The 15,509-nt window shown below is 47.2% G+C and overlaps 1 protein-coding gene across 1 annotated transcript in view; it reads left to right on the top strand.

Annotated features, from left to right (window-relative positions):
- Positions 1 to 15,509, top strand: part of PTPN23 (protein tyrosine phosphatase non-receptor type 23) — a 58,192-nt gene that overhangs the window by 24,674 nt on the left and 18,009 nt on the right. The window contains exons 8-17 of the mRNA XM_067470429.1: positions 936 to 1,067; positions 1,302 to 1,349; positions 2,062 to 2,118; positions 5,136 to 5,194; positions 7,087 to 7,166; positions 10,508 to 10,622; positions 11,955 to 12,020; positions 12,333 to 12,478; positions 14,239 to 14,571; positions 14,823 to 14,977. Coding sequence (XP_067326530.1) covers positions 936 to 1,067; positions 1,302 to 1,349; positions 2,062 to 2,118; positions 5,136 to 5,194; positions 7,087 to 7,166; positions 10,508 to 10,622; positions 11,955 to 12,020; positions 12,333 to 12,478; positions 14,239 to 14,571; positions 14,823 to 14,977 — 1,191 coding nt within the window. The remainder of the gene's footprint in view (positions 1 to 935; positions 1,068 to 1,301; positions 1,350 to 2,061; positions 2,119 to 5,135; positions 5,195 to 7,086; positions 7,167 to 10,507; positions 10,623 to 11,954; positions 12,021 to 12,332; positions 12,479 to 14,238; positions 14,572 to 14,822; positions 14,978 to 15,509) is intronic.

Genomic DNA, 15,509 nt, shown 5'->3' with positions numbered 1-15,509 from the left:
AGTCAGTGGGCCAAAGCTAGTGTCTTCCTGAGGAGAGTGAGTAGGCCGAAGCCTGTTAGAGTCAGTGCACCAAAGCTAGTGTCGTCCTGAGGAGAGTGAGTAGGCCGAAGCCTGTTAGAGTCAGTGCACCAAAGCTAGTGTCTTCCTGAGTAGAGTGAGTAGGCCGAAGCCTGTTAGAGTCAGTACGCCAAAGCTAGTGTCTTCCTGAGGAGAGTGAGTAGGCCGAAGCCTGTTAGAGTCGGTGCGCCAAAGCTAGTGTCGTCCTGTTGAGAGCGAGTAGGCCGAAGCCTGTTAGAGTCAGTGCACCAAAGCTAGTGTCTTCCTGAGGAGAGTGAGTAGGCCGAAGCCTGTTAGAGTCAGTGGCCAAAGCTAGTGTCGCCCTGAGGAGAGTGAGTAGGCCGAAGCCTGTTAGAGTCAGTGCACCAAAGCTAGTGTCTTCCTGAGGAGAGTGAGTAGGCCGAAGCCTGTTAGAGTCAGTACGCCAAAGCTAGTGTCTTCCTGAGGAGAGTGAGTAGGCCGAAGCCTGTTAGCGTCAGTACGCCAAAGCTAGTGTCGTCCTGTTGAGAGCGAGTAGGCTGAAGCCTGTTAGAGTCAGTGCACCAAAGCTAGTGTTGTCCTGGGGAGAGTGAGTAGGCCGAAGCCTGTTGGAGTCAGTGGGCCAAAGTTAGTGTTGTCCTGAGGAAGGTGAATAGATCGAAGCCTGTTAGGAGTCAGTAGGCTAGAGCTAGTGTCGTTCTGAGGAATGTGAGCTAAACCTCTGTGTGAGAGAAGCCTCATGTTAGAAAGCTCCAGTATGAAGGCTGCTGTGTGTAAAGCTACCGTGTTTGGGTTGTTGTAGGTTTTTTCGGGTTGTATGGCCACGTTCTAGAAGCATTTTTCTTGACGTTTCACATTATATATTCCTAATCTTCTGTCATTCCTCTTCTCCCCGCAAGGTGGTGGATTACTACAAAGAGGCCTGCCGGGCTTTGGAGAACTCTGAGACAGCCTCTTTGCTGGGGAAGATCCAGAAGGACTGGAAGAAGTTGGTCCAAATGAAGATCTACTATTTTGCGGCTGTGGCCCATGTGAGCATCGCAAAAGTATAAGAGGTCCTTCCTTTCCCTATGAGACCCTTATGAAATGTGAGGTGACCGTTTAGCACGATCACGGGCAAACTTGCACCCTCCAGGTGTTTTGGACTTCAACTCTTGCAATTATAGAGCTCAAAGCCATGAGATACTGCTGCCTGTGCTCCCCTGAGCCCTTTCTGGCTGCCATCTTGGCCAGCCATTCTCATTCTTTTTCCTTTTTCCTTGCAGTTGCACATGGGGAAGCAGGCGGAGGAGCAGCAGAAGTATGGCGAGAGGGTGAGTTGAAACATGAGCCAACAATGTGATGTGGCAGCAAAAAAGCTAATGGGATTTTGGCCTGCATCAAGAGGAGCATAGTGTCTAGATCCAGGGAAGTCCTGCTCCTCATGCTCTATTCAGCTTTGGTTAGACCACACCTGGAATATTGTGTCCAATTCTGGGCACCACAATTCAAGAGAGATATTAACAAGCTGGAATGTGTCCAGAGGAGGGCGACTAAAATGATTAAGGGTATGGAGAACAAGCCCTATGAGGAGCGGCTTAAGCAGCTGGGCATGTTTAGCCTGAAGAAGAGAAAGCAGAGACATGATAGCCATGTATAAATATGTAAGAGGAAGTCATAGGGAGGAGGGAGCAAGCTTGTTTTCTGCTTCCCTGGAGACTAGGACGCAATGGAGCCATGGCTTCAAACTACAAGAGAGGAGATTCCATCTGAACATAAGGAAGAACTTCCTGACTGTGAGAACTGTTCAGCAGAGGAACTCTCTGCCCTGGAGTGTGGTGTAGGCTCCTTCTTTGGAAGCTTTTAAACAGGGGCTGGATGGCCATCTGTCAGGGGTCCTTTGAATGCAATTTTTCTGCTTCTTGGTAGAATGGGGTTGGACTAGATGGCCCAGGAGGTCCCTTCCAACTCTAGGATTCTAGGATTCTGAGAGGGAATAGGAGGGACTCTGACTTCTCTTGATCTGGACATGATTGCCTTTTGCAGGTCATCTACTTCCAGAGCGCCCTGGACAAGCTCAACGAAGCCATCAAACTGGCTAAGGTAACAGCTCTTTCCGCTTTCATTCCCCACTTTGGTTATTTATTTATTTATTTATTTATTAAAATATTTATATTCCCCCCAAATATCGCAACATTGCTGGGCAGTAGACAATTAAAATTGGTTTGAACGGTTCAAAACAGGCCTGGGCAAACTTGGACCCTCCAGGTCTTTTGGACTTCAACTCCAGTCAGTAGGCTGTTAGAAATTGTGGGAGTTGAAGCTCAATAGACCTGGAGGGCTGTAGTTTTTATTTATTTTATTTATTTGCAGTATTTATATTTCACCCTTCTCACCCCGCAGTGGACTCAGGGCGGATTACATATACATGGCAAACATTCAATGCCATAGACACACAACATATATAGACAGACACTCAGAGGCTATTTAACATTCCAGCCTTTTCATGAGGGCATTCTGGCCACCAGGGGAGCTGTCACTTCACCGTCCATTTGTGACACTGATGAAGTACTTCCTCATTCTTTGCATGGTTGCTGGAGATTTTTATGGTGTCGTAAATTAGCCTCCCAGCATAAGCAGTATCTAAATTTCCTACTTGGCAGATGCAACTGTCTTTCGGGCTGCAAAGGTTGACAGCAAGCTACACAAATTGGTCGGAAGCTCACTCCGACCCAGATGAACTACTTCCTCATTCTTTGCATGCTTGCTGGAGATTTTTATAGCGTCGTAAATTAGCCTCCCCGCATAAGCGGTACCTAAATTTCCTACTTGACAGATGCAACTGTCTTTCGGGCTGCAAAGGTCGACAGCAAGCTACACAAATTGGTCGGAAGCTCACTCCGACCCAGATGAACTACTTCCTCATTCTTTGCATGCTTGCTGGAGATTTTTATAGCGTCGTAAATTAGCCTCCCCGCATAAGCGGTACCTAAATTTCCTACTTGACAGATGCAACTGTCTTTCGGGCTGCAAAGGTCGACAGCAAGCTACATAAATTGATTGGAAGCTCACTCTGATCCAGATGAACTACTTTCTCATTCTTTGCATGCTTGCTGGAGATTTTTATGGCGTCATAAATTAGCCTCCCAGCATCAGCGGTACCTAAATTTCCTACTTGGCAGATGCAACTGTCTTTCAGGCTGCAAAGGTCGACAGCAAGCTACACAAATTGGTCGGAAGCTCACTCCGACCCAGGCTGGCTTCGAATTCATGACCTTTTGGTCAGTAGTGATCTTAATGCAGCTGACTCCCAGCCAGCTGCACCACAGTCCATGCCTAGTATAAAACAACACAAAGTTTAAAGGCATATTAAACCATTTGACCCTCAGGACATATTAAAAGCTTGTTGAAACAGTTTACAACCAGTTTGAGTGAGAACAATCAGGTCTCCAATGCTAGTAAACAGCCATGTTTTTACTTGGCACTGGAGCAACAGCCATGTTGACACCAGTGGAGCCTCCATAGGGAGTGCATTCCTTTTCATTCCTTTGTTGGGCTCTGCTGCAAGAGGGACCCTGGGGCCTGAGTATTGCCACCCAGTTTTGCTGCCTGCGCAGCCCTGGGCTTACACACGAGGAAACCTGCAGCCACACCCTCATTCTAGCCAGCTGACCCAGCAGGGAGAGAATATGACCCCTGCAACCTCGCCGTGCGGCTACTTTAATGGCCACACCACCCATTGCCCGGCTGCCGGAATACCTGCACCGAGTGCCTCCATAGCCATGCTGCCATTTGGACATTGGAACACCTGTGCGGGTGCTCGTTTTCGGGGTTCCCCTGCCTCTCCTGGTTGCTTCAGACCACTTTTTCCATCAGCCCACTTTGGTTGGGATTCAATGTTTACTTTTAAGCTCTTTTTTGTATTTATATTTGAATTATTGTATGTTTACTTTTAAGCTTTTTTATTGCATTTCTATTTGAATTACTTCTAAGCTTGTTATTGTATTTATATTCGAATTATTATCTCTTGTTTAATATTGTATGTTTAAATTGATATGTTAATTGTTTAAATTCACATGTTATGTTTATTATTATATGTGTAATGCGGCATTGTATGCCATGGATTGTAAGCTACCCTGAGTCCCCCACTGGGGTGAGAAGGGTGGGGTATAAATGTAGAATAATAATAATAATAATTTATTTTATTTTTTGTCGTGTCAGGAGCGACTTGAGAAACTGCAAGTTGCTTCTGGTGTGAGAGAATTGGCCGTCTGCAAGGACGTTGCCCAGGGGATGCCCGGATGATTTTGATGTTTTTATCATCCTTGTGGGAGGCTTCTCTCATGTCCCCGCATGAGGAGCTGGAGCTGATAGAGGGAGCTCATTTGCCTCTCCCCGTATTCGAACCTGCGACCTGTCGGTCTTCAGTCCTACCGGCACAAGGGTTTAACCCACTTCGCCACTGGGGGCTCCAATAATAATAATAATAATAATAATAATAATAATAATAATAATAATGTATGTTTTAGCAAATTAACAACAACACTTTATTTATATTCTGTTCTATCTCCCCGTTGAGATTCAAAGCAGATTACAACATACACAGATAGGCAAACATATGCTTGATACAGTGGAATAACAATGACACACAAATACACAGAACAAAGGTAAAGGCTTCCCCTTTCACCTCCGGCTTTCTGGATGTAGTGCTCAACTCTGGCCATGGGGAGGTGCTCTTGTTCCATTTCCAAGCTAAGGAGTCTGTTGTCCATAGACACCTCCTGGTTGTGTTTGCGGCATGGCTGAATGGATTTCTTTATTACCTTTCTGCCAAAGTGGTACCTATTGATTTAATCACATTTGCATTTTTTCAAACTGCTAGGTTGGCAGGAGCTAGGGCGAATAGCAGGTCACTCTGACTCGCAGCTTCAAACTGCCAATCTTTAGGTCAACAGATTCAACAGTTAAACGGTTTAACCTGTTGCGCCACCGCAACCTAGAGCTCTCTGATTCATCCATGCTTTTCCACCAGGTTCCTCTTTGGATTTTTCACCTATGGATCTATGTTTAGGGAATGGGCTTGCAAATGCTTCACTCTCTCCCTATGTTCGTTCTTGTAGGGCCAGCCGGAAACTGTGCAGGAAGCCCTGAGATTCACCATGGATGTCATTGGCGGGAAGTAAGTCTGTTTGTCTGCTTGCAGTTGTCTCGGCCGTACCCTTTATAATAATAATAAAAACAAACTGGTGGAGTTCAGAATGCTCTTTGATTGTAGGTGAACTATAAATCCCAGCAACTACAACTCCCAAATGACAAAATCAATTTTTTGAGTGAAGGACATACATTGGGCTGTTAGGTGTCTTGTGTCCAAATTTGGTGTCAATTCGTCCAGTGGTTTTTGAGTTCTGTGAATACCACAAACGAACATTACATTTTAATTTATATAGATATATATGGCGGTAAATTGATACACACACTGGTGATGGGTATAGGGGATTATGGGATACGCAGTTCTGAAATGTAACTTTTGCCAGCTTCAATTGCTTCTGGTTTCATGGCAGGGCTCCTAAACATACACACACACACACACACACATATATATGGTGGTAAATTGAAACACACACCTCTCTTCCCTTTTCAATATATTTCTGTAGAGACAATCCAAATCCAGTTGGGAGGTGCTAACACATCAGATCTCTAAAATCACTTTTAAATGTAGGGTAACTAAGTAGTACAACATATGTATATATCTCATAGAACAGGCATGGGCTGTTAAGCAGTTGAGGGGGGAAAGGAAAGGGCCTGAGGCTGTTAGGAATGGTGGGAGTTGAAGTCCAAAACACCTGGAGGGAGGACCCAAGTTGGCCCATGCCCGGTTTAGCCTCATGCCTGCAGAGGAGTCACTGTCCCTCTGGCAATGTAACCTGGAGTTCTAGAGTCCGCAGACACCCCCAAGAGCTGTCCAGTCCAATCCCAATCTGCCGCCTGTTGCACTCCAGGTCAGGAGGAAGCCCTCTAACTTTAAAACTTTAAAACACACTACACAAAGAGTGAAGAAACAAATTTTTTTTTGAAGCTTAGTAAATAGCCAGAAGAAATAAATGCTTGTAAGAAAATAAGAAAGTTCCAAAAAGTAGTAAGTCCATAAAAAAGCAGTAACACAAAGCAATGTCCACACAGGAAATAAAAGCAATCCAAGACAGCATTCATCCAGACAGAAATCAAGCAGGATGCAAAGACAATCCAAAAGGCTAAAAAAAACTTCACAGAAACAAGACCCCTTGAACAGGATTTCCATGGCACATGAACTTGGTTTCCAAACGATGCCTGATCTAACAGGTTTCCCCTTGAGGCAATCCTTATATCCCAAAACTCAGAAATTGGTTTCGCTTTCCCCCACATTTTCCCCTTATCAGAAGAAGCCTTTCAGAGTGACGTAAATACTGAGTTTGTTGTCGATCCTGGCTAATCTCCAGCCGCCTATTCTTCAGATCCTTATCTGGCTGCTCATTCAAATTCCCAGGTGTCAGATTGTTTTCCAAACTCAAATCTTGAGAGCTCACAGAGAGAGGGAGTGAACCATCATCCCTAGGCTCAGCAGGGATATTCTCATGAGAAACTGCGCTTTGCACTGGGGCCTCTCTGTCATTGTCTGCCTGAAAATCATTGACCAAACTATCTCCATCTTGTACCTCAGCTTCAGCACCATCATTTCCCACATCAGGATCCTGAAACACAAACACAGGCTGATTCCCAACACCGCCCAGGAAGACACTACCCAATCATTCCCAGCTGATGGCCATCCAGCCTCTTTTTAAACACTTCCAGAAATGGAGACTCCACTGTACCTGTGTCTAGCCACATGTCTAGTCCCTCTTCTCAGCTGTTCTGCCTAGTTTTCCTCCTGACTCTCAAGAGGAGGGGAATCTTTCAACTCATTGTGTAGGGATCCTGCCGCAGCCCTATTTGCAGCCTTGAATTTCCTCTGACTTTCCTGTGGCAGTTTCCGCGGGGCCATCCAGTCCTCCAGTGTCAGCCTCACCTCTTTCTGTTCCTTTTGCTGCCCTTCAGGTACAACTCTGCCAAAAAGGACAACGACTTCATCTACCACGAAGCCGTCCCTGCCCTGGACACCTTGCAGTCCGTGAAAGGTAAAGCAGAGGCAACGCAGTCGCTCCACGGGATGCTCAAGTGGGGTCATGTTTGCTACAGCTGGCAAAGGAGTTCCTCTCTTGTCTGCTCTTATATCGGCGTATCTTAGGCTGTGAACCACAGACACTTTGCATCTTTTGAAAAGCATAGACTCATCCATTTATAGTTGGAAGAGACCTCCAAAGGCCATCCAGTCCAACCCTTTTCAGCCAGGCACACTATCTAAGCCCTCCCAATAGATAGTTTAAGCAAACAACAGGAATGTTGTGATGCCAGTCTTTTGCCTCTTGGTATTGACAACAGACCATTTGGCCACCTTAAACCTGTCTTGGAGGCACTTTTTCCCTTCAGAACTGCCTGGGGCCAAAAGTATTGGGAAAACCAGGAATCTCCACAGGCTTTTAGAAGCGTGACCCTTTTGGAGATGTCCACAGATACCGTATTTTCTGGCATATAAGACGACCGGGCGTATAAGACGATCCCCAACTTTTCCAGTTAAAATATAGAGTTTGGGATATACTTGCTGTATAAGACTACCCCTCTTCCAACGCACACCAAATAAAATTTTTAAAAAGCATCACATTTGATGTCAATGTGGCAATTTTCCTATTGCTGTACCTCCTTCTCTGCCTCTCGGATCTCACACATGCGCACCTGCACTGCTTCACTGCAGTCTTCAGGAGCGAGATCTGAGAGGCAGAGGAGGAGGTATTTATTTATCGTGTCAGGAGCAACCAGACATTTGTATTACATTTTAAACAAAACAAACAAACAGACAAAACACGAAGTTTGCAAGCTTGGTAGTTGGTTAAATGTCCTTTGACCAGTATCTGGCCACTTGGAGTGCCTCTGGTGTTGCTGCAAGAAGGTTCTCCATCGTACATGTAGCAGGGCTCAAGTTACATTGCAGTAGGTGGTCAGTGGTTGGCTCTTCTCCACACTCGCATGTCGGGGACTCCACTCTGTGGCCCCATTTCTTAAGGTTGGCTCTGCATCTCGTGGTGCCAGAGCGCAATCTGTTCAGCGCCTTCCAAGTCGCACAGTCTTCTGTGTGCCCGGGGGGAGTCTCTCATGTGGTATCAGCCATTGGTTGAGGTTCTGGGTTTTAGCCTGCCACTTTTGGACTCTCGTTTGCTGAGGTGTTCCAGCGAGTGTCTCTGTAGATCTAAGAAAACTATTTCTTGATTTAAGTCGTTGACGTGCTGGCTGATACCCAAACAGGGGATGAGCTGGGGATGTCTCTGCCTTGGTCCTTTCACTATTGGCTGCTACTTCCCGGCGGATGTCAGGTGGTGCAATACTGGCTAAACAGTGTAATTTCTCCAGTGGTGTAGGGCGCAGGCACCCGTGATAATGCAGCATGTCTCATTAAGAGCCACATCCACTGTTTTAGCGTGATGAGATGTGTTCCACACTGGGCATGCATACTCAGCAGCAGAGTAGTATAGCGCAAGGGCAGATGTCTTCACTAGAGGAGGAGGTACAGGAATAGGATACAAGGGTGGGCCAGACAGGTAAAACAGTTGTGTTTTTCTGGATCCAGAGCCACTCTATCTCTTTTTTCCATACCCCGGGCACCCCGGACGCCTGCAGCTTGCTCCGCCCTTCACTTACACCTTCCCGGTGAGGCGCCTCTTCACCTCACCATTGGGACCGCATTAAGTCCACGAATCCTGATGAATGGATTTTCTTCTACCGTACTTGTACACCATCGCCCGTAATGCTTTCATACAATCGCTGCATACAGCAGGGACACGGCCACTGCTATTTTTGAGCTCCCCCCACCATATGTGGCAACCACAAATTCTCCAACCCGGATTGGAAGTTTCATCACCCACTCTATAAGATGACGCCTGGTGTATTTATTTATTTATTTCGGGTATTTGTATTTCTCAACCCCCCTAGGGGGGACTCAGGGCGGCTTCCAGCCAGCACATATTCAATGCCTACAATTCAACACAATAAAATGCACAACAAACAGTAATTACAACGTTAATTATTTATGGAAACGGCTATGGAAACGGATTATGATAAATTGAATGGAATCATTAATTGCAGAACCCGGCGAAACGATGGCCACCAGGCTGGCTTCTTTTCTAGTAGATTTTATTGTATTAACTCAATGTTTTAATTAATGTAATAGAATCTACTAGAAAAGAAGCCAGCCTGGTGGCCATCGTTTCGCCGGGTTTTGTAATTACTGATTCCATTCATCTTATCATAATCCATTTCCATAGCCATATAAGACGACCCCTGACTTTTGAGATAATTTTCTTGGGTTAAAAAGTAGTCTTATACGCCAGAAAATACAGTATGCAAAATCATAACAGTAAATAAAGAACAAAACTCAAAAGCAGGAATTCCAAACAAACAATCAGGGCCAGCTAATCATTTATTTATTTATTTATTTATTTATTTATTTGGGGTTCTTTTACCCCGCCCTTCTCACCCCGAAGGGGACCCAGGGCGGCTTACACAGTAAAGGCACGATTAGATGCCAGCATCATAACAGTCATCTCAACTTACAGTAAAATTCACAAAATTCCAATAAAAATTCCCACTTACTAACATCTTCATGCATTATTCCAATAAAAATCAGTAAAATCCATAAAATCAATACAAACCTAAATTCCTCCCTTACGTTGTCAGTGTTGCTGTCTCATAGATCCATTTTTAATACCATTTCGTCCATCCTGCTGGTCTTTAATTGCCTGGTTGCCCAAAGGCCTGGTCCCATAACCAAGTTTTCACCCTCCTCCTGAAGGAGAGGAGGGATGGTGATGCTCTGATTTCCCCGGGGAATGAGTTCCACAGGCGAGGGGCCACCACTGAGAAAGCCCTGCTCCTCGTCCCCACCAGCCTCACTTGTGAGAGTGGTGGGGTCGAGAGCAGGGCCTCCCCAGATGGCATAGCAGGGGGGTGGTATGCTCCCTGTATGTCGCCCCGGTGAGCAATCTGGCTGCCGCTCGCTGGACTAGTTGAAGTTCCCGAACAGTCTTCAAGGGCAACCCCACGTAGAGAGCGTTGCAGTAGTCTATTCGGGATGTAACAAGAGCGTGGACCACCGTGGCCAGATCAGACTTCCCAAGATACGGGCGCAACTGGTGCACAAGTTTTAATTGCGCAAAAGCTCTCCCGGCCACCGCCGAGACCTGGGGCTCCAGGCTCAGCGGTGAATCCAGGATCACTCCCAAGCTGCCCATCATCTCACCCTGCAGGGGACTCAAGGTGGCTTACAAACTCCAGCAAAAGTTTAAGATCCTCCTGACGTTTCCAGAGTGCCTCTTGAAGCCTCCCTGGGAGTCCCTCCTGAGCCTTGCTGTCTCTCCCTCTCCCACAGGTGCCCCCCTGGTGAAGGCCCTTCCGGTGAACCCCACGGACCCCGCCGTGACCGGCCCCGACATTTTTGCCAAACTGGTCCCCATGGCAGCCCACGAAGCATCCTCCCTCTACAGGTGAGCAGCCACTCCCTCTGCCTCCTCTTGGCTGCTTTGCATTCTGTTGGTCATGGGAGAACTGTGTGCCAGGTTCGGTTCAATTCCATCATTGGTGGAGTTCAGATTGCTCTTTGATTATAGGTGAACTATAAATCACAGCAACTACAACTCCCAAATGACAAAATCATATTTTTTGAGTGATGGTCACTCCTTGTGTTGTGAGACGTTTTGTTGCCAAATTTGGTGTGATTTCGTTCATTGGTTCTTTTGTTTTTAAGGTACTCATTATGCACAGAGCATTTATATATATATAGATTTTTGGCAGACCCTGGGAGACCCACGCTTCCCGGATTCAAACTGCCAATCTTTTGGTCAGCATGATCAGCAGCTCAGTGGTTTAACCTGCTGCACCACCAGGGGCACTGCCATATAATCCAGTTCAGATCAGATAATCTGGATTTTATCTGGCAGTCTAGATGGGACCTTGGATTCCCCAGGGAAGTGGGTGTGGGGTCTTCTCAGGCCTGTTGCAGCGGGGAAGGTTGAGGAGTGCTAGCCTTTGAAGCATGCACAGACGGGCATTGCGTGAGACTCCGCTTAGCAAAAGCAGTGCAAGGCAGCAATTAGGGGCTCATTGTTCTCAGAGTGAGTTGTTGCTGCTTCCTGTTTACCCTACATAAGCCAGGGCCTGAACTCAATTGGCAGTTGTGCTCCCACAGAGGTTGAGGAAGCAAGAAGCCATTTTGTTCCCTTCTGCTTCAGGTAAGCCTTGTCTTAGAGGGCACTAGGAATCTGAGAGAGTGTTTAAAATTAGCTGCTTGAGTGTTTGCTTTGTTTGAGAGGCAGGGCGAGGCCACATTATTTTAGTCAGCAGGGTCTGGAGAACAAGCCCTATGAGGAGCGGCTTAAGGAGCTGGGCATGCTTAGCCTGAAGAAGAGAAGGCTGAGAGGAGATATGATAGCCATGTATAAATATGTGAGAGGAAGCCACAGGGAGGAGGAGGGAGCAAGCTTGTTTTCTTCTGCCCTGGAGACTAGGACGCAGAACAATGGCTTCAAACTACAAGAAAGGAGATTCCATCTGAACATGAGGAAGAACTTCCTGACTGTGAGAGCCGTTCAGCAGTGGAACTCTCTGCCCCGGAGTGTGGTGGAGGTTCCTTGTTTGGAAGCTTTTAAACAGAAGCTGGATGACCATCTGTCAGGGGTGATTTGAATGCAATATTCCTGCTTCTTAGCAGAATGGGGTTGGACTGGATGGCCCAGGAGGTCTCTTCCAACTCTTTGATTCTATGATTCTATGAAAGCCTTCCCTGCTTTGACGCTTCTGTGCTTCCTCTTTTGTTCCAGTGAGGAGAAGGCCAAGCTGCTGAGGGAAGTCATGGCCAAGATCGAGGCGAAGAACGAAGTCCTTGAGTACGTATGTTCCCAGAAAGGATGGACAAATGGTTCAGAGAATATAAAACAGAAATGGGCAAACTTTGGCCCTCCAGGTGTTTTGGACTTCAACTCCCACAATTCCTAACAGCCGTTAGGCTGTTAGGAATTGTGGGAGTTGAAGTCCAAAACACCTGGAGGGCCAAAGTTTGCCTGTGCCTAACATAGAAACACAGAAGATAGAAAAGTTAATAATCCTGTTTAGCACTTCCTGCCTTGGCTTCATAATCAAAACATCTTCTGTGGGAGGGTTTTGTCAGCGTTTGAAGCGGAGCTTCCCTCCCTTTCCAGGCAGTTCATGGACTCCCTGCAGCTGGATCCAGAGACCGTCGACAACCTGGACATGTACGACCACATTCCGCCCGTCTTGATGGAGAAATGCGCGGCCCTGAGCGTGCGCCCAGAGACCGTGAAGAACCTGGTCCAGTCCATGCAGGGTAAGCAGGTGCCGAGGGATCGCAGGGTCATCAGAGAGTGTCATGAACTGGTCTCCCAAGCAGGATGATTCCTCCTGCCTCCAAATGCAACCCCCGTGCTTTATAACGGATGCAAAATAATACAGCTTTTACTTAACTACCACCAGAAGCTTCCTGTAGATCAGGGGTCCTCAAACTATGGCCCAGGGGCAGGATACGGCCCTCCAAGGTCATTTACCCAGCCCTCGCTCAGGGTCAACCTAAGTCTGAAACGACTTTGAAAGCACACCACAACAACAATCCTATCTCATCAGCCAAAAGCAGGCCTACAATTCCCATTGAAATACTAATAAATGTTTCTCAGTGGTTTTATCAGTGATGGTTACTCATTGGCCTAAGAGGTGTCTTGTGTCCAAATTTGGTGTCAATTTACCCAGGGGTTTTAGAGTTATGTTAATCCCACAAACAAACATTACATTTTTATTTATATAGATATCTGCATTGCTGTATTGTTGGGCTTGGCCTCATGTAAGCCGCCCCGAGTCCCCTTGGGGAGATGATGGCGGGGTATAAATAAAGTTGTTGTTGTTGTTGTTATTATTATTATTATTATTTGAACACAGAAAATGATTGTGTCCAGGAGAAATGTCTTCCCCCTTGGCAACAGTCTGTGGAGACATGTACAAGATGACAGGAAGTGGCATGGTGATACTTCTGGGTTCATTTGCAGCTGATTTTGGGGTGATTTTTCAGCCCCCAGAAATATTTAAAGATTTACAACAGGAGTCCTCAAACTTTTTAAACAGAGGGCCAGGTCACAGTCCCTCAAACTGCTGGAGGGCCGGATTATAATTTGAAAAAAAGAATGAACGAATTCCTATGCACACTGCACAGATCTTATTTGCAGTGCAAAAAAACCACTCAAAAACTATACAATAATTAACATGAAAAACAAAAGATACAGAATGGGGGACAATGAGGCCTGGCTCGAGAGCAGTACGTGTGAAAAAGATCTTGGAGTCCTTGTGGACAGCAAGTTAAACATGAGCCAGGAATGTGATGTGGCAGCAAAAAAAGCCAATGGGATTTTGGCCTGCATCAAGAGGAGCCTATTGTCTAGATCCAGGGAAGTCCTGCTCCCCATGCTCTATTCTGCCTTGGTTAGACCACACCTGGAATATTGTGTCCAATTCTGGGCTCCACAGTTCAAGAGAGATATTGACAAGCTGGAATGTGTCCAGAGGAGGGCGACTAAAATGATCAAGGGTCTGGAGAACAAGCCCTATGAGGAGCGGCTTAAGGAGCTGGGCATGTTTAGCCTGAAGAAGAGAAGGCTGAGAGGAGATATGATAGCCATGTATAAATATGTGAGATGAAGTCATAGGGAGGAGGGAGCAAGCTTCCTTTCTGCTTCCCTGGAGACTAGGACTCAAGGGAACAATGGCTTCAAACTACAAGAGAGGAGATTCCATCTGAACATGAGGAAAAACTTCCTGACTGTGAGAGCTGTTCAGCAGTGGAACTCTCTGCCCCAGAGTGTGGTGGAGGCTCCTTCTTTGGAAGCTTTTAAACAGAGGCTGGATGGCCATCTGTCAGGAGTGATTTGAATGCAATATTCCTGCTTCTTGGCAGAATGGGGTTGGACTTGATGGCCCAGGAGGTCTCTTCCAACTCTTTGATTCTATGATACCTTAAGTAAACCTGGCAGGCTGAAGTGCTTGACACCTGCCTGATCCCACCTTGTTTTCCTTCCTCCTTGACGCCCCTCTCTCTCCCACCAGTCCTCTCGGGGGTCTTTACGGACGTGGAGGCCTCTCTGCGGGAGATCAAGGACCTTCTGGACGAAGACGAGGCGCAGGAGCAGAAGCAGCGGGAGGCGCTGGGCAAGGCCCCTCCACAGCCCCAGGACTCCCCTCCGGCCACTGCACCCTCCTCTTCGGGGCTGGCCGAAGTGGCCAAGGAGTGGGCCAAGTACATGGAGGTGCACGAGAAGGCCAGCTTCACCAACACCGAGCTGCACAAGGCCATGAACCTCCACATCAGCAACCTGCGCCTGCTCAGCGGGCCCTTGGAGCAAGTGAGGGCGGCCCTGCCCAGCCCCAGCTTGACCGAAGGTGAGTCATAATATAGTCCAGGCATGGGCCAACTTGGGCCCTCCCTCCAGGTGTTTTGGACTTCAACTCCCACAATTCCTAACAGCCGGTAGGCTGTTAGGAATTGTGGGAGTTGAAGTGCAAAACACCTGGAGGGAGGGCCCAAGTTGGCCCATGCCTGCTTATAGTCTATTTGGATGGGGACTGTCCCTCTTTCCCCCTTTTTGCCCTGCTCTCAGATAGAGCCTCACCAGCCCCGTCTCTCCCTGCAGAGGACCAGCAGGTGATGCAGAACCTGAAGCGGATCCTGTCCAAAGTGCAGGAGATGAAGGACCAGCGGGTCTCCTTAGAGCAGCAGCTGCGGGAGATGATCCAGAAGGATGACATCACCACCTCCCTGGTCACCACCGACCGGTCCGAGATGAAGGTGAGGCGCTGCGGAACAAACTTTGGCCCTCCAGGTGTTTTGGACTCCCACCATTCCTAGCAGCCTACCTGCTGTTAGGAATCATGGCAGCTCAAGTCCAAAACAATTGGAGGGCCAAAGTTGGCCCACACCTGATTTATATTGTGAGCTGCCTTGGGTTTCATACAAGAAGGTGGGCAGGATAGAAAATAAACAACACACACACACACACATATATAACTCCTAGCTGTACCTGCCACGCATTGCTGTGGCCAACATTCTCTCCCTCTTTCCTTTCTTTCTCTCCTTCCTTCCTTCTTTTTTCTTCTCTCCTTCCTTCCTTCCTTCCTTCCTTCCTTCCTTCCTTCCTTCTCTACCTCTTTCCTTCCTTCCCCTCCCTTTTTCTTTCTCTCCTTCTTTCCCTCTCTCCCCCCTTCCTTCCTTCCTTCCTTCCTTCCTTCCTTCCTTCCTTCCTTCCCTCCCTCCCTCCCTCCCTCCCTCCCTCCCTCCCTCCCTCCCTTTTTTCTTTCTCTCCTTCCTTCCTTAATTCCTT

The sequence above is a fragment of the Anolis sagrei genome, chromosome 6 (genome assembly GCF_037176765.1).
Source record: "Anolis sagrei isolate rAnoSag1 chromosome 6, rAnoSag1.mat, whole genome shotgun sequence".
Lineage (NCBI taxonomy): Eukaryota > Metazoa > Chordata > Lepidosauria > Squamata > Dactyloidae > Anolis > Anolis sagrei.
Note: the sequence above shows the minus strand (reverse complement) of the source record. Positions and strands in the feature narration are given on the sequence as shown.